This window comes from Oncorhynchus mykiss, chromosome 18, assembly GCF_013265735.2.
Source record: "Oncorhynchus mykiss isolate Arlee chromosome 18, USDA_OmykA_1.1, whole genome shotgun sequence".
NCBI classification, from domain to species: domain Eukaryota; kingdom Metazoa; phylum Chordata; class Actinopteri; order Salmoniformes; family Salmonidae; genus Oncorhynchus; species Oncorhynchus mykiss.
The window spans coordinates 5,750,132-5,768,581 of NC_048582.1; the positions used below are offsets into that span (position 1 = coordinate 5,750,132).

Below are 18,450 nucleotides of genomic sequence, written 5' to 3' on the forward strand. Positions count from 1 at the left end.
ATCATTCTGGAAAAGGCATTGTTCGTCACCAAACTGTTCCTGGATGGTTGGGAGAAGTTGCTCTCGGAGAATGTGTTTGTACCATTCTTTATTCATGGCTGTGTTCTTAGGCAAAATTGTGAGTGAGCCCAATCCCTTGGCTGAGAAGCAACCCCACACATGAATGGTCTCAGGATGCTTTACTGTTGGCATGACACAGGACTGATGGTAGCGCTCACCTTGTCTTCTCCGGACAAGCTTTTTTCCGGATGCCCCAAACAATCGGAAGGGGGATTCAGAGAAAATGACTTTATCCCAGTCTTCAGCAGTCCAATCCCTGTACCTTTTGCAGACAGGTGTGTGTCTTTCCAAATCATGTCCAATCAATTGAATTTACCACAGGTGGACTCCAATCAAGTTGTAGAAACATCTCAAGGATGATCAATGGAAACAGGATGCACCTGAGCTCAATTTCGAGTCTTATAGCAAAGAGTCTGAATACTTACGTAAATAAGGTATTTTTGTAGAATTTTTTTTATTTTAATTTAACAACCTGTTTTCGCTTTGGCATTATAGGATATTGTGCGTAGATTGCAGAAGGAAAACTTTTATGTAATCAATTTTAGAATAAGGCTGTAACGTAACAAAATGTGGAAAAAAATCAAGGGTTCTGAATACTTTCCAAATGCACTGTAGCTAATTTAGAAAAACAGGATTGTCCTTTTCTCCCCTTTTTAACATTACAAATAAAAATTGAAATTTTGTCGTATGTTTCTTTCTAGTAAGCATTTCCCATCCTGGAAACTGAGACCTTGTGGAAATCTGTGGTAGAGAAGAATGTATGACAATTTGGACACTATGTTACCCTATAGTAGTTTTCATCATCATGCTTTCCATAGTTTAGGCCTATAGCTATCTAGGCCTTGCTAACCAGTTATTGTGTTATCCAGCTAGCTATAAAAGTGCATGCTAACACGAAAGATGTGTATAACTAAAACAAGATAGACCACACCTTGTTGTTTACAATGGGGACGTTTATTAGGAAGGCAAAAAGTAAATTATACTGTTGTGGATAATCGTTATTGTGGCTAGCAAAGGTGAGCCCGGCTAACAAAGGCTAGCTAGCGAGTAGCGACCATAACATAGCTATTTGCCAGTTTATTGTAGGTAATTTAGCTACAGTGGCTAGTCAAGGTCAGAAAACTATCTATCGTGCTAGCTAATCCAAAACTCAACATACTACATGGTAAATATATTCGGTACAATGTGCTATGGTAACCTGTTAGCTGGCTAGCTAGCCTAGTTGGTAGGCCTAACACGTTAGCTTGCTACAGTTATGGCTCTTCCGTTAGCTAGCTAGCCTAGTTGGTAGACCTAACATTAACGCCAGCTAACGTTTGCTACAGTTATGCCTCTTCCATTAGCTAGCTAGCCTTCCGTTGGCTAGGTAGCTGCCAAATGCTAGCTAGCTAGTTATCTAACGTCCTATGCTAAATCGTCCAGCACTAGTCATGTATTCCCAAAAGGAAACGAAACAAATTGCATGGAAAACGTACCTTTCTCTCTTCTGTCTTGACGTTTTTATCTTATCTATAACACTTTTTCCCCCCCGCGGTAATCTATCATGTCCACATTTTGCACACGGACCTCCTCGACTCCTGTTCTAAAGACAATCATGTACTTTTTACTCAATACATTTTCCATGACACCCAAAAGTACTCATTACAGTTGGAATGCTTAGCAGGACAGGAAAATGGTCCAATTCACACAGTTACCAAGAGAACAACCCTGGTCAGAGGAGGTAGGGATGTCAATTATGTCTGAATGTTGGAGTGTGCCCATTGGCCATCCATAATATATTTTTCAAATTGTGCCATCTGGTTTGCTTAATATAAGGAATCTGAAATTATTAATGCATTGACTTTTGCAACTTAAGTATATTTAAAACCAAATACTTTTAGACTTTTACTCAAGGAGCATTTTACTGGGTGACTTTCTATTAAGGTATCTTTACTTTTACTCAAGTATGACAGCTGGGTACTTTTTCCACCACTGGCTATTGGTTCACTGTAATTACAAGTAAGTACCCCTCAAGATAGACTTCATTATCACCGGCCAAATCCTGTGTAACACCTAGTAATTACATTGTACTTGTGCAGATATTAAATATACTCTGTGTTGTACTAGTGTATTTGTTCTCCCACTTGGATGTCACTTCCATGGGCTTTAAATTGAGGGCCAGGTTGTCAGGGTGGGTAATGTACAGGTACACATGAATTACTCCTAAAGATACACTTAATTTTAACTAGCTACATCCTGTGTAAGAACTAGACATTACATTGCCTAAATACAAACATGTGCTTTGAACATTTCTTATTCCTCATCTGGAATGACACTTGTATTATATTTGTTTTCGTAAACTCTACCAAGTTAACCCAGATCGGACACTTTATTTTGGAGGCTAGTGCTAGCAACAGCTTTGACTGTAGATATATTTTGAACAGTGCACATTAATGTTTAAGTAATTACATTTTTTTATTTGACCAGGGAAGTTGACAGAACACGTTCTCATTTACAGCAACAACCTGGGGAATAGTTACAGGGGAGAGGAGGGGGGGATGAATGAGCCTGGAAGCTGGGGATGATTAGAGCCATGATGGTCAGAATGAGAAATTAGCCAGGACTCCGGGGTTAACACCCCTACTCTTACGATAAGTAAGAGAAAGGTAACACAAGCTTCCTCTCTGGTTCCATTCCCCAATAGTAACTGGGTCATTATTGGATTGTGGTGGTAATGCTGTCCCTGGACTTTGGCACCATATAAAACACCTCAAAATGACAATACTTTTCCCCATTTTATTTAACTGTTATTTAATAAGAAACATATGTATGTCCTTTATACTGCAAAACATCTATTTGTGTGCATTGTAGCAATTACTGGTGGCTAGCAAATTGGCTTGTCCCCATGGTGATGTGTAAAGGTGTAGTGACATGTTTTGAGTAGATAATAGACATGTAAATTATTTTGAATTCCATGAATTAAACAAAAACATTGTATTTTATGTATAGATAACCCAGAAAACAAAGGTTGACGGCACAAATTCATGTAGCATGTTTATTTTTCATTAGTATATCAATTCATTTCATTACAGTTATCCAAATACATGAATCAATGACTAAAATAATGAATCTAGTTTTAAAAGACAATTTAATAAACACATGTAGTCATTTCATAGCCTGTGTATCATTAAACAAAAGTCATTATGTAGTAAAAAATTATCCACCCAAAGTAATGGTGAAAACTGATCATCACACCATCTCTATCTGATACATGTGTCTACTAGCTCATTCCCAACAGAGAACTGATCATCACACCATCTCTATCTGATACATGTACAGTTGAAGTCAGAAGTTTACATACACCTTAGCCAAATACATTTAAACTCAGTTTTTCACAATTACTGACATTTAATCCAAGTCAAAATTCCCTGTTTTAGGTCAGTTAGGATCACCACTTTGTTTTAAGAATGTGCATGGTCTGAATAATAGTTGAGATAATTATTTATTTCAGTTTTTATTTCTTTCATCGTATTCCCAGTGGGTCAGAAGTTTACATACACTCAATTAGTATTTGGTAGCATTGACTTTAAATTGTTTAACTTGGGTCAAATGTTTCGGGGAGTCTTCCACAAGCTTCCCACATTAAGTTGGGTGAATTTTGGCCCATTCCTCCTGACAGAGCTAGTGTAACGGAGTCAGGTTTGTAGGCCTCCTTGCTCGCACACGCTTTTTCAGTTCTGCCCACACATTTTCTATAGGGTTGAGGTCAGGGATTTGTGATGTCCACTCCAATACCTTGATTTTGTTGTCCTTAAGCCATTTTGCCACAATTTTGGAAGTATGGTTGGGGTCATTGTCCATTGGAAGACCCATTTAACTTCCTGACTGATGTCTTGAGATGTTGTTTCAATATATCAACATAATTTTCCATCCTCATGATGCCATCTATTTTGTGAAGTGCACCAGTCCCTCCTCCAGCAAAGCACCCCCACAACATGATGCTGCCACCCCCTGTGCTTCACGGTTGGGATGGTGTTCTTCGGCTTGTAAGCCTCCCTCTTTTTCCTCCAAACATAACAATGGTCATTATGGACAAACAGTTCTACTTTTGTTTCATCAGACCAGTGGACGTTTCTCCAAAAAGTACAATCTTTGTCCCCAAGTGCATTTGCAAACCGTAGTCTGGCTTTTTTATGGTGGTTTTGGAGCAGTGGCTTTTTCCTTGCTGAGCGGCCTTTCAGATTATGTCGATATAGGAGTTTTTTTACTGTGGATATAGATACTTTTATACTTATCTCCTCCAGCATCTTCACAAGGTCCTTTGCTGTTGTTCTGGGATTGATTTGCACTTTTCGCACCAAAGTACATTCATCTCTAGGAGACAGAACGCACCTCCTTCCTGAGCGGTATGACGGCTGTGTGGTCCCATGGTGTTTGTACTTGCGTACTGTTGTTTGTACAGATGAACGTGGTACCTTCAGGTGTTTGGAAATTGCTCCCAAGGATGAACCAGACTTGTGGAGGACTACAATTTATTTTCTGAGGTCTTGGCTGATATCTATTGATTTTCCCATGATGTCAAGCAAAGAGGCACTGAGTTTGAAGGTAGACCTTGAACTACATCCACAGGTACCCCTACAATTGACTCAAAGGATGTCAATTAGCCTATCAGAAGCTTCTAAAGCCATGACATCATTTTCTGGAATTTTCCAAGCTGTTTAAAGGCACAGTCAACTTAGTGTATGTAAACTTCTGACCCACTGGAATTGTGATGCAGTGAATTATAAGTGAAATAATCTGTCTGTAAACAATTGTTGGAAAAACGACTTGTGTCATGCACAAAGAAGATGTCCTAACCGACTTGCCAAAACTATAGTTTGTTAACAAGAAATTTATGGAGTGGTTGAAAACGAGTTTTAATGACTCCAACCTAAGTGTATGTAAACTTCCAACTTCAACTGTATCTACCAACTCATTCCCACAGAGAACTGCAGAGGGACAACTTGGTGTCAGAGCAAAACGTACTATATGTAAAAATAATTTTTAAAAATATACCACACAATTTAGTATGTTATGTTACATTACATTACATTGGCCTATAACTGTAATACGATTTGTAGGATGTATGTATGTTACGAATTACGTTTCGTACAATATGTTACAATTTTCTATACGTATGATATTTTACGAATTCCAATTTGTTGTTGCTAACATTAACATGGTAAGCACACTATATACACAAAAGTATGAGGACACCCCTTCAAATTGTGGATTTGGCTATTTCAGCCACACCCATTGCTGACAGGAGTATACAATTGAGCACACAGCCATGCATTCTCCATAAACAAACATTGGCAGTAGAATAGCCTTACTGAAGAGCTTAGTGACTTTCAATGTGGCACCGCCAGTTCATCAAATGTCTGCCTTGCATGAGGACCGCCGAGTGCTGAAGCATGTAAAAATGGTCTGTCCTCGGTTGCATCACTCACAGTCAAGTTCCAAACTGCTTCTGGAAGCAACGTCAACAAGAACTGTTCGTTGGGAGCTTCATAAAATGGGTTTCCATGGCCGAGCAGCAGCACACATGCCTAAGATCACCATGCGTAATGCCAAGCGTTGGCTGGAGTGGTGTAAAACTAAACGCCATTGGAGTGACGCAGTGGAAACATGTTCTCTGGAGAGATGAATCACGCTTCATCATCTAGCAGTCCGACGGACTAATCTGGGTTTGGTGGATGCAGGGAGAACGCTACCTGCCCCAATGCATAGTGCCAACTGTAAAGTTTGGTGGAGGACAACTAATGGTCTGGGGCTGTTTTTCATGGTTCGGACTAGTTCCCTTTGTTCCAGTGAAGGAAAATCTTACCGCTACAGCGTACAATGACATTATAGATGGTTCTGTGCTGCCAACTTTGTGGCAACAGTTTGGGGAAGGCCCTTTCCTGTTTCAGCGTGACAATGCCCCCGAGAACAAATAGACGTCCATACACAAATGGTTTGTTGAGATCAGTGTGGAAGAACTTGACTGGCCTGCACAGAGCCCTGACCTTAACCCCATCGAACACCTTTGGGATTAATTGAAACGTTGACTGGGAGCTAGACCTAATCGCCCAACATCAGTGCCCGACCGCACTAATGCACGTGGTTGAATGGAAAAAGTCCCCAGAGCAATGTTCCAACATCTTGTGGAAAGCCTTCCCAGAAGAGTGGAGGCTGTTATTGCAGCAAAAGGGGGAACAAGTCCATATTAAGGCCCATGATTTTGGAATGAGATGTTCGACGAGCAGGTGCCCACATACACTACCGTTCAAAAGTGGTTGTTTTTTGTCCATTAAATAACATCGAATTGATCAGAAATACAGTGCAGTCTCAACGTCAACAGTGAAGAGGCGACGCCGGGATGCTGGCCATCTAGACAGAGTTCCTCTGTCCAGTGTCTGTGTTCTTTTGCCCATCTTAATCTTTTATTTTTATTGGCCAGTCTGAGATGTCTTTTTCTTTGCAACTCTGCCTAGAAGGCCAGCATCCCGGAGTCGCCTCTTCACTGTTGACGTTGAGACTGGTGTTTTGCGGGAACTATTTAATGAAGCTTCCAGTTGAGGACTTGTGAGGTGTCTGTTTCTACAACTAGGCACTCTAATGTACTTGTCGTCTTGCTCAGTTGTGCACCGGGGCCTCCCACGCCTCTTTCTATTCTGGTTAGGTCCAGTTTGTGCTGTTCTGTGAAGGTAGTACACAGCCTTGTATGAGATTTTCAGTTTCTTGGCAATTTTTCGCATGGAATAGCCTTCATTTCTCAGAACAAGAATAGACTGACGAGTTTCAGAAGAAAGTTATTTGTTTCTGGCCATTTTGAGCCTTTAATCAAACTCACAAATGCTGATGCTCCAGATACTCATCTAGTCCAACTTAACCAGCACAACTGTTTTTAGCTGTGCTAACATAATTGCAAAAGGGTTTTCTATTGATCATTTAACCTTTTATAATGATCAACTTGAAATCGCTAACACAACGTGCCATTGGAACACAGGAGTGATGGCTGCTGATGATGGGCCTCTGTACGCCTATGTAGATTATCCATTAAAAAATCTGCCGTTTCCAACGACAACAGTAATTTACAACATTAACAATGTCTACACTGATCAATTTGATGTTAAATAAAACAGACAAAAAAATAGCTTATCTTTCAAAAACAAGGACATTTCTAAGTGACCCCAACCTTTTGAATGGTAGTGTACTTTTGGTCATGTAGTGTAGTTGCAAAGTTGCTTATTAGCTACAATTGTCCGTGATGAGATTTGAACACGCAACCGTTGGGTTGCTAGACTTTCATGTTTTTGCTGATCCATCCATCCACCCGACCAACCACTATCCTATTGTTTTTGCCTTAAAAAGGGACATTTTAAAATGTTCCAACTTCATATTTATCATCCCCATCCCCAGCACCACCCCAACATCAACATCTGTGAAAATGGCACGTTCTGTAGTAAAAAAAAGTTGGAGAAAGATGATTTCCAATGTCATAATTCTATAACACTCCCTTTCCTCTGCAGTTCTCTCACATTGAGAAACAATAGGATTACAATAGTATTCTATGCTTTCTTCTTGATCCAATTCACTGTTACCACTTCTTTTACGAGATGAGGATTAATCGATGGAGTGACTTTAATCTTAGTTGGTCTGAGAGAACTGATGAGGCTTCTCTCCTTTATGTATACATTGATGTGTTTTTAAGGTAGCCAATCGGGAGAAACTCTTCCCACAGTCAGAACAGCAGTAAGGCTTCTCTCCTGTGTGTGTTCTCCGATGAACTTTTAGCTCAGTTGATGTTGTGAAGCATTTTTCACAGTCAGAACAGGAGTAAGGCTTCTCTCCTTTATGTATACGTTGGTGTGTTTTTAAGTTGCCCTGTTGGGAGAAACTCTTCCCACAGACAGAGCAGGAGTAAGGCTTCTCTCCTGTGTGTATTCGCTGGTGACATTTTAATATATCCAAATGGGTGAAACTCTTCCCACAATCAGAGCAGGAGTAAGGCTTCTCTCCTGTGTGTATTCGCTGGTGACATTTTAAGTTGCTCTGTTGAGAGAAACTCTTCCCACAGTCAGAGCAGCAGTAAGGTTTCTCTCCTGTGTGTGTTCTCTGATGAACTCTTAACCTTTCTGATCTCCCCATCCCGGATCCGGGTTCGTGAATACAGACTCAAGCTCATTACCATAACGCAACGTTAACTATTCATGAAAATCGCAAATGAAATGAAATAAATATGCCATCTCTCAAGCTTAGCCTTTTGTTAACAACACTGTCATCTCAGATTTTCAAAATATGCTTCTCAACCATTGCAAAACAAGCATTTGTGTAACAGTATTGATGGCTAACGTAGCATTTAGCATTAACATTCAGCTGGCAACATTTACACAAAAAAACAGAAAAGCATTCAAAAAAATCATTTACCTTTGAAGAACTTCAGATGTTTTCAATGAGGAGACTCTCAGATAGCAAATGTTCAGTTTTTCCTGAAAGATTATTTGTTTAGGACAAATCGCTCCGTTTTCTGCGTCACGTTTAGCTATGAAAAAACCCCTGTATCCAGGATTGTGTAAATCTATCAGCAAGCTCATTAGCATAACACAACGTTAACTATTTATGAAAATCGCAAATGAAATGAAATAAATATGCCATCTCTCAAGCTTAGCCTTTTGTAAACAACACTGTCATCTCAGATTTTCAAAATATGCTTCTCAACCATAGGAAAACAATCATTTGTGTAAAAGTAGCTAGCTAGAGTTAGCATTTCGCGTTAGCATTTAGCGTTAGCATTAGCGTTAGCATCCAGCACGCAACATTAACAAAAACATAAAAGCCTTCAAATAAAATCATTTACCTTTGAAGAACTTCTGATGTTTTCAATGAGGATACTCTCAGTTAGATAGCAGATGCTCAGTTTTTCCAAAAAGATTCCTTGTGTATTAGAAATAGCTCCGTTTTATACATCACATTTGGCTACCAAAAAAAATCCATAAATTCAGTCCTCAAAACGCAAACTTTTTTCCAAATTAACTCCATAATATCGACTGAAAACATGGCAAACGTTTTTTAGAATCAAGCCTCAAGGTGTTTTTCACATATCTCTTCATTGATACATCGTTCTTGGATACATGCTTTCTCTCCTGAATCCCAGGAGAAAATGACCGCACCTGAAGATTACGCACAAATTTAGACAAAGGACACCGGGCGGACCTCTGGAAAATGTAGTCTCTTATGGCCAATCTTCCAATGATATGCCTACAAATACGTCACAATGCTGCTAAGACCTTGGGCGAACGACAGAAAGTGTAGGCTCGTTCCTTGCGCAATCACAGCCATATAAGGAGAGAATGGAAAACAGAGCTTCAGAAATTCTGCTAATTCCTGGGTGATGCATCATCTTGGTTTCGCCTGTAGAATGAGTTCTGGGGCACTTACAGACAAAATCTTTGCAGATTCTGAAACTTCAGAGTGTTTTCTTTCCAAAACTGTCAAGAATATGCATAGTCGAGCATCTTTTCGTGACAAAATATCGCGCTTAAAACGGGAACGTTTTTTATCCAAAAATGAAATAGCGCCCCTAGAGCTCTAACTGGTTAACTCAGCTGATGTTATGAAGCATTTTCCGCAGTCAGAGCATAAGTAATGCTTCTTTCCTGTATGTATATGTTGGTGGGTTTGTAAGTGGCTCTGTTGAGAAAAACTCGCCCCACAGTCAGAGCAAAAGTAAGGCTTCTCCCCAGCGTGTATTTTTAGGTGTGTTTTTAAGTTGCTGGATACGGAGAAACTCTTCCCACAGTCAGAGCATGAGTAAGGCTTCTCTCCTGTGTGTATACGTTGGTGTGTTTTTAAGCTGCTCTGTTGAGAGAAACTCTCCCCACAGTCAGAGCAGGAGTAAGGTTTTTCTCCAGTGTGGACTCGCAGATGAACTGTCAGAGCCTGTGATGTTGTGAAACTCTTCGTACAGTCAGTGCAGGAATACAGATTATCTCCTGTGTGTATTTTTAGGTGTATTTCTAGTTTTGATAGAATTGGGAAAATCTCCTCACAATGTGGGCAGTGGTGAGACCTCTTAGCTCGGTGATCTTCCTGCTGTTGCTCTCCAGATGTAGAGATTGTCTCAACACGGTATCCTGTGTGAACAACATCACAAGAACCAGTCAGTTGGTGTGTTATACATATGACTTCATAACAGTAGGCTGTACAATATAGGAAATAAAGCTATTAGGGCTGTCCCAACATTTTTTTATTTATTCCTGGTCGACCGAGAGACTTGTTTTCTTTCTACCAAATGTTTACATTTTAAAACGTGTATTTTTCCATTCATATGTGTTGAAATAAAATGACTCAAGAGGCAGCCAGAGACCAATATAGTCTAACCAGAAGTAAAAAAATATATATAGTCCCGACTCTCTTAATGTTCTTATAAAATGCCTGGTACAATGATAACACTTATCTCTATATTAAATACTTGTAATAGTTATTTAATTACCTTTGAGAGATGACGAGAAGACCCACGAGATCAGGAGCAGAGTTTCAATCGGTCTGAGTTCTGTTAAGAATTTAGATAGGTAGCCACTCCCCTCTACTGGCTGAGAGGTTGAATTGGAGTCGGTGCTTTACTAAATTGAGAGATTCAAGTTTGGCTCGGATGGGAGAACCCGCTGGTGATTCCCTGCCCCAAATGGAATACCAAAAAGTCTGTGTCCGCAACGAGGTCGCGATACTGAGCTCAATCGAGAGGCTACAGAGAACTCTCTGGATATATTTGCATCAGCACCCACGTACCTGGCGCAAAACCACAGGGTCAATTCAGACATCCATAAGAGAAAGCAAGGGATAACCTTAAGGACTAGAGTGCCTCTCAACCCCGTTGAACTACCGCAGTGTCAGTGGCTCGCAACGAGGTCGAGATGCTGAGCTCAATCGAGAGGCTACAGAGAACTCTCTGAATATATTTGCATCAGCACCCACGTACCTGGCGCAAAGCGACAAAACAGCTGTTCGATAGTTAAACGGTATATCGGAGAGTCACTTTTCAGATCCAACAAGTTAGAATCTTTTAAGTAATTTGAGTCAGGTGTCAATTTACCCGAAGTCAAATGGTTGTCTAAATGAATTCAGAATTCAAGAAGTCAGCGCCAAAGTAATGGCAAATGTCTCTTTATATACCTTTTGATTCTCTGCACCCGATCCGCTGCTCCTCCCATTCCCTCAGAGCAGAGAGGATGATGACACATCTTACAACAGGAAATACTTTTCTTACAGTGCATATATGGGCCTCTGGTTATGACAGAGCCTATTACTCTAGCAACAATGAGGAAATACTTTTCTTACAGTGCGCATATGGGCCTCTGTTTATGACAGAGCCTATTACTCTAGCAACAATGAGGAAATACTGTTCTTACAGTGCGCATTTGGACCTCTGTTTATGACAGTGCCCTTACTCTATCAGCAATGAGTCTATAAGCTGTTCCCATTCAGAGGTGTCACTTGAGGCAGAGGGTGATTCTTCCTGACACCAGTCAGGTTCAATAGTTGGTTGGCTTGAGTCGTCTTCTGGTGGTTTTGCCCAATCCGGTATTTCAGTAGGCGAGGTCATCTCTGTCTCTACCCTTGGTGGGTGAGACAGGGGAAGAGGACCAGGAGGTAGATCCATTTGGCGTTTTACTACACACTCATTCAAGGGTTTTTCTTTATTTTTACTATTTTCTATATTGTATAATAATAGTGAAGACATCAAAACTTTGAAATAACACATATGGAATCATGTATTAACCAAAAAAAGTGAAATCAAAATATATTTTATATTTGAGATTCTCCAGAGTAGCCACCCTTTGCCTTGATGACAGCTTTGCACAGTCTTGGCATTCTCTCAACCAGCTTCATGAGGTAGTTACCTGGAATGCATTTCAATTAACAGGTGTACCTGTCTTCCAGCTTCACCTCAGATGGCAGACCAAATAAATGCTTCACAGAGTTCAACAGACACACCTCAACATCAACATTTCTGAGGAGACTGCATGAATCAGGCCTTCATGGTTGAATTGCTGCAAAGAAACCACTACTAAAGGACACCAATAAGAAAAAGAGACTTGCTTGGGCCAAAAAACACGAGCAATGGAAATTAGACTGGTGAAAATCTGTCCTTTGGTCTGATGAGTCCAAATATGAGATTTTTGGTTCTAACCGCTGTCTTTGTGAGACGCAGAGTAGGTGAACAGATGATCTCCACATGTGTGGTTCCCACTGAGAAGCATGGAGGAGGAGGTGTGATGGTGCTTTGCTGGTGACACTGTCATTGATTTATTTAGAATTCAAGTCGCACTTAACCCGCATGGCTACCACAGCACTCTGCAGCGATACGCCATCCCATCTGTTTTGCGGGATTGTCATTTGTTTTTCAACAGGCAAATGACCCAAAACACACCTCCAGGAGTGATGGAGTGCTGCATCAGATGACCTGGCCTCCACAATCACCCGACTTCTACCCAACCCAATGGTCTGGGATGAGTTGGAGCGCAGAGTGAAGGAAAAACATCCAAGAAGTGCTCAACATATGTGGGAACTCCTTCAAGACTGTTGGAAAAACACTCCATGTGAAGCTGGTTGAGAGAATGCCATCGGATGGGGCCACAGTGTCTCATGACCCCTCCTGTCTCAGCCTCCAGTATTTTTGCTGCAGTAGTTTGTGTGTCAGGGGGCTAGGGTCAGTCTGTTATATCTAGAGTATTTCTCCTGTCTTATCCTGTGCAAATTTAAGTATGCTCTCTCTAATTCTCTCTTTCTTTCTCTCTTTCTTTGTTTCTCTCTCTCGGAGGACCTGAGCCCTAGGACCATGCCTCGGGACTACCTGACATGACGACTCCTTGCTGTCCCCAGTCCACCTGGCTGTGCTGCTGCTCCAGTTTCAACTGTTCTGCCTGTGGTTATGGAACCCTGTCTGACCTGTTCACCGGACGTATGCTCTCTCTAATTCTCTCTTTCTTTCTCTCTTTCTTTGTTTCTCTCTCTCGGAGGACCTGAGCCCTAGGACCATGCCTCGGGACTACCTGACATGACGACTCCTTGCTGTCCCCAGTCCACCTGGCTGTGCTGCTGCTCCAGTTTCAACTGTTCTGCCTGTGGTTATGGAACCCTGTCTGACCTGTTCACCGGACGTGCTACCTGTCCCAGACCTTTCAACTCTCTAGAGACAGCAGGAGTGGTAGAGATACTCTCAATGATCGGCGATGAAAAGCGAACTGACATTTACTCCTGAGGTGCTGACCTGTTGTACCCTCGACAACTACTGTGATTATTTTATTTGACAATACTGGCCATTTATGAACATTTGAACATCTTGGCAATGTTCTGTTATAATCTCCACCCAGCACAGCCAGAAGAGGACTGGCCACCCCACATAGCCTGGTTCCTCTCTAGGTTTCTTCCTAGGTTTTGGCCTTTCTAGGGAGTTTTTCCTAGCCACCGTGCTTCTACACCTGCATTGCTTGCTGTTTGGGGTTATAGGCTGGGTTTCTGTACAACAATTTGAGATATCAGCTGATGTACAAAGGGCTTTATAAATACATTTAAATATATTTTGATTTGTGTCCAAACTTTTGACTGGAACTGTATATAAGCTAATTATATATTTCCCGCTGCTCGATTTAAAAAAAGCTTAGTAGACCAACAGCCTATCTATCTATCTATCTATCTATCGAACAAACAATTGACCAGTCGACTAAATGGGGTCTCAGTCCTAAAAGCTGTTCAACAGTTGAGGGCAAAAAGGGGATTATGAGTCATATAATCCTCCACTCACTATCACAAGGGTTAGTAACTACACAGACTCATTTCATATCATCCTCCACTCACTATCACAAGGGTTAGTAACTACACAGACTCATTTCATATCATCCTCCACTCACTATCACAAGGGTTAGTAACTACACAGACTCATTTCATATCATCCTCCACTCACTATCACAAGGGTTAGTAACTACACATACTCATTTCATATCATCCTCCACTCACTATCACAAGGGTTAGTAACTACACAGACTCATTTCATATCATCCTCCACTCACTATCACAAGGGTTAGAAACTACAGGCTCATTTCATAGAACTTGTTCAAGGATGTGTTAGGTTTCATTCTGTAAATCTGTCATATCAATAACTTATGGAGGTCTAATTTATGAAGATAACTTATAGATAGAACCTGCTCTTACCATCATAAACAGATTCCCCAATCTTCTCCTCCTCTTCTTCATCTTTAATGTTGACATTCAGCTCCAGTGTTTGACTGTAGTCTTCCAGCTTCACTGATGCCATCTCTGGATCCTGCAGAGCAAACTGGGCTCCACTGTCACAATCAGGACCCAGTGACTGTAGGTTGGGTTTGTCCTCACTTTTGATGTTACCGGCCTCAGACATAATCGGAGTTGGCCTGTAGTAATGAAGAGAAAATGGCCCCCCCAAAAGTTATTGTCTGAGAGTTCTGGTACTTTCTTTATTCTCTAAAAATGATATTAGATCAGGTAGCTAAACATTGAAAACAAACTATTTATTAATTTCACATTAGACAGAGTGCACACTTTAAATTACAGTGCTCATAACCTATAGCAGATTTCCTAAATTCACAAAAATGCATAAATGACTCAAAAACCATTCAGTACAAGTTTGCAGTATGTTTCAGGCAGCACTATGCACTATTTTCCTGAATAACCTCGTCTTCGCTGTATTATTTAACTCTAATTGTATTTTCTGTTCATACCACTGAAACATTTATAGATAAAGATGGAAACAACTGAATGTGTCTGAATATTAGTACTAGAGGTCGACCGATTAATTGGAATGGCCGATTAATTAGGGACGATTTCAAGTTTTCATAACAAACGGAAATCAGTGTTTTTGGGCGCCGAGTTGCCGATTTAAAAAGAAAAACATTCATTCAAACAGCACTTTCGTGCGTTTTGCCAGCAGCTCTTCGTTGTGACTTCAAGCCTATCAACTCCCGAGATGAGGCTTGTGAAACCTTGTGTAACCTAAGTGAAATGGCTAGCTAGTTAGCGCGCGCTAATTGTCGTTGTGTTGCTGGTTCGAGCCCAGGGAGGAGCGAGGAGAGGGATGGAAGCTATACTGTTACACTGGCAATACTAAAGTGCCTATAAGAACATCCAATAGTCAAAGGTTAATGAAATACAAATGGTATAGAGGGAAATAGTCCTATAATAACTACAACCTAAAACTTATTACCTGGTAATATTGAAGACTCATGTTAAAAGGAACCACCAGCTTTCATATGTTCTGTGCAAGGAACTGAAACGTTAGCTTTCTTACATGGCACATATTTTACATGGAACATATTGCACTTTTACTTTCTTCTCCAACACTTTGTTTTTGCATTATTTAAACCAAATTGAACATTTTTCATTATTTACTTGAGGCTAAATTGATTTTATTGACGTATTAATTAAGTTAAAATAAGTGTTAATTCAGTATTGTTGTAATTGTCATAATCACAAATAAAATAAAATAAAAATTGGCCGATTAATCGGTATCGGCTTTTATGGTCCTCCAATAAATCGGTATCGGCATTGAAAAATCATGCTGGAGTCCTGAACCAATTAGTGTAATTCAGTTATTGGCCACTAGATGGCAGTGTTCAATATTTCAATATTTACAAACCATAGCACACAAGTTGAAGAAGACAGGGCACTAATAATTGGCTGATTACTCCTAACCCATAAGAATCCCCACACATTTGACTACTTTAAAATGGTGGAAAGCCTCAATGACAATGTCCATGCTAAAACGGGTTACATAGAGTTTGAGTCTTCTCTCCATCTCTATGCTTTATGCAGACACAGGCCGGTCCTGGCTGAAATACCGCCCTCCTCCTATGAACTACAATAGTCCTAGTAAGCAAAAAAAACATCTAAAATACTTATTTATCCAAACGTTGAATTAGATTCATTTTAGGTTATGACTGAAAGTTGAAAAGTCATATCTGCACATTTAAAATAAGTATTTTCTGTACTTTGAAATCAGTTAATTGAAAGATGAAAAGACGTCTTGAGTGCACAACATTAGAGTAAAGTAGGGTACAACACAGTACATTATACTCAGGGCTGGGCGATATATACACTGCTCAAAAAAATAAAGGGAACACTTAAACAACACAATGTAACTCCAAGTCAATTACACTTCTGTGAAATCAAACTGTCCACTTAGGAAGCAACACTGATTGACAATACATTTCACATGCTGTTGTGCAAATGGAATAGACAACAGGTGGAAATTATAGGCAATTAGCAAGACACCCCCAATAAAGGAGTGGTTCTGCAGGTGGTGACCACAGACCACTTCTCAGTTCCTATGCTTCCTGGCTGATGTTTTGGTCACTTTTGAATGCTGGCGGTGCTTTCACTCGTGGTAGCATGAGACGGAGTCTACAACCCACACAAGTGGCTCAGGTTGTGCAGCTCATCCAGGATGGCACATCAATGCGAGCTGTGGCAAGAAGGTTTGCTGTGTCTGTCAGCGTAGTGTCCAGAGCATGGAGGCGCTATCAGGAGACAGGCCAGTACATCAGGAGACGTGGAGGAGGCCGTAGGAGGGCAACAACCCAGCAGCAGGACCGCTACCTCCGCCTTTGTGCAAGGAGGAGCAGGAGGAGCACTGCCAGAGCCCTGCAAAATGACCTCCAGCAGGCCACAAATGTGCATGTGTCTGCTCAAACGGTCAGAAACAGACTCCATGAGGGTGGTATGAGGGCCCGACGTCCACAGGTGGGGGTTGTGCTTACAGCCCAACACCGTGCAGGACGTTTGGCATTTGCCAGAGAACACCAAGATTGGCAAATTCGCCACTGGCGCCCTGTGCTCTTCACAGATGAAAGAAGGTTCACAATGAACACGTAACAGAGTCTGGAGACGCCGTGGAGAACGTTCTGCTGCCTGCAACATCCTCCAGCATGACCGGTTTGGCGGTGGGTCAGTCATGGTGTGGAATTTCTTTGGGGGGCCGCATAGCCCTCCATGTGCTCGCCAGAGGTAGCCTGACTGCCATTAGGTACCGAGATGAGATCCTCAGACCCCTTGTGAGACCATATGCTGGTGCGGTTGGCCCTGGGTTCCTTCTAATGCAAGACAATGCTAGACCCCATGTGGCTGGGGTGTCTGCAGTTCTTGCAAGAGGAAGCTATTGATGCTATGGACTGGCCTGCCCGTTCCCCAGACCTGAATCCAATTGAGCACATCTGGGACATCATGTCTCGCTCCATCCACCAACGCCACGTTGCACCACAGACTGTCCAGGAGTTGGCGGATGCTTTAGTCCAGGTCTGGGAGGAGATCCCTCAGGAGACCATCCGCCACCTCATCAGGAGCATGCCCAGGCATTGTAGGGAGGTCATACAGGCATGTGGAGGCCACACACACTACTGACTTGTTTTTGACTTGTTTTAAGGACATTACATCAAAGTTGGATCAGCCGGTAGTGTGGTTTTCCACTTTAATTTTGAGTGTGACTCCAAATCCAGACCTCCATGGGTTGATACATTTGATTTCCATTGATCATTTTTGTGTGATTTTGTTGTCAGCACATTCAACTATGTAAAGAAAAAACTATTTAATAAGAATATTTCATTCATTCAGATCTAGGATGTGTTATTTTAGTGTTCCCTTTATTTTTTTGAGCAGTGTAGAATTAATTAAAATGTATATTTTTGAGCTAAATTCCAAATGCCTGTATTTACTTTCATTTTCATGAGTGTTTATGTCCTCTTGTTGTCAAATTGTATTTTTGCTCTGCTGTGCCGTGTGCACCTTCCCATTTACACCAGAGATCTGTATATAATGACAAGATGCACGTCTCCACCCTAACAATGGGAGTCGTTGTCCCAAAGGCAGAAAGGCAGGCAACAAGGTTAGGTCCAAAACAAGCCCATAGAAACGCATTGGGCTTATTTTGGACAGAATTTAGCGAGAGTGAAACCTCTTGCTTTGCCTCTTTCTCAATTACTTACACACACCAAGCCCCTCCCCCTGACTTTCACGACAACAAAGTTGCGAGATCACATCTTCCTCTCTGGCAAGCAGTTTCAACTTAGCTATTTACATTTGTGGTTTGGTCCAAAATAATGGTTCATATTGACACCAAAACACATTGAGACATTATTTTACTGTAATAGAGGAGAAGTTACCTTTTCTATCAATACCCTTTTTATGTCTCAACTACTCAGATTGAGAGCAGAGTTACACTACTAAAACCAGAGTATCAATGAACATTTATTCTGGAAAATTAATGCTCAGTTTGTCTCGTACGGTATTGGTACCGCTAGAAGAATTTTAGCCAAAGGCTTTTATACTAGCTGTCCAGTCTGTGTTGATTATTATTATACT

General features: G+C 41.1%; 1 protein-coding gene across 3 annotated transcripts in view; it reads right to left on the reverse strand.

Moving 5' to 3' along the window:
- LOC110510709 (zinc finger protein 501-like) overlaps positions 1–18,450 on the reverse strand; it is a 35,313-nt gene that overhangs the window by 9,119 nt on the left and 7,744 nt on the right. For 2 of the 3 annotated variants that reach the window (XM_036951273.1, XM_036951272.1), the window contains exon 2: positions 14,275–14,492. In XM_036951273.1, coding sequence (XP_036807168.1) covers positions 14,275–14,479 — 205 coding nt within the window. In that variant the 5' untranslated portion in view covers positions 14,480–14,492. Of the gene's footprint in view, positions 1–1,535; positions 2,100–14,274; positions 14,493–18,450 lie in introns of those variants that run through there. The other variant, XM_036951271.1, reaches the window with a different exon arrangement.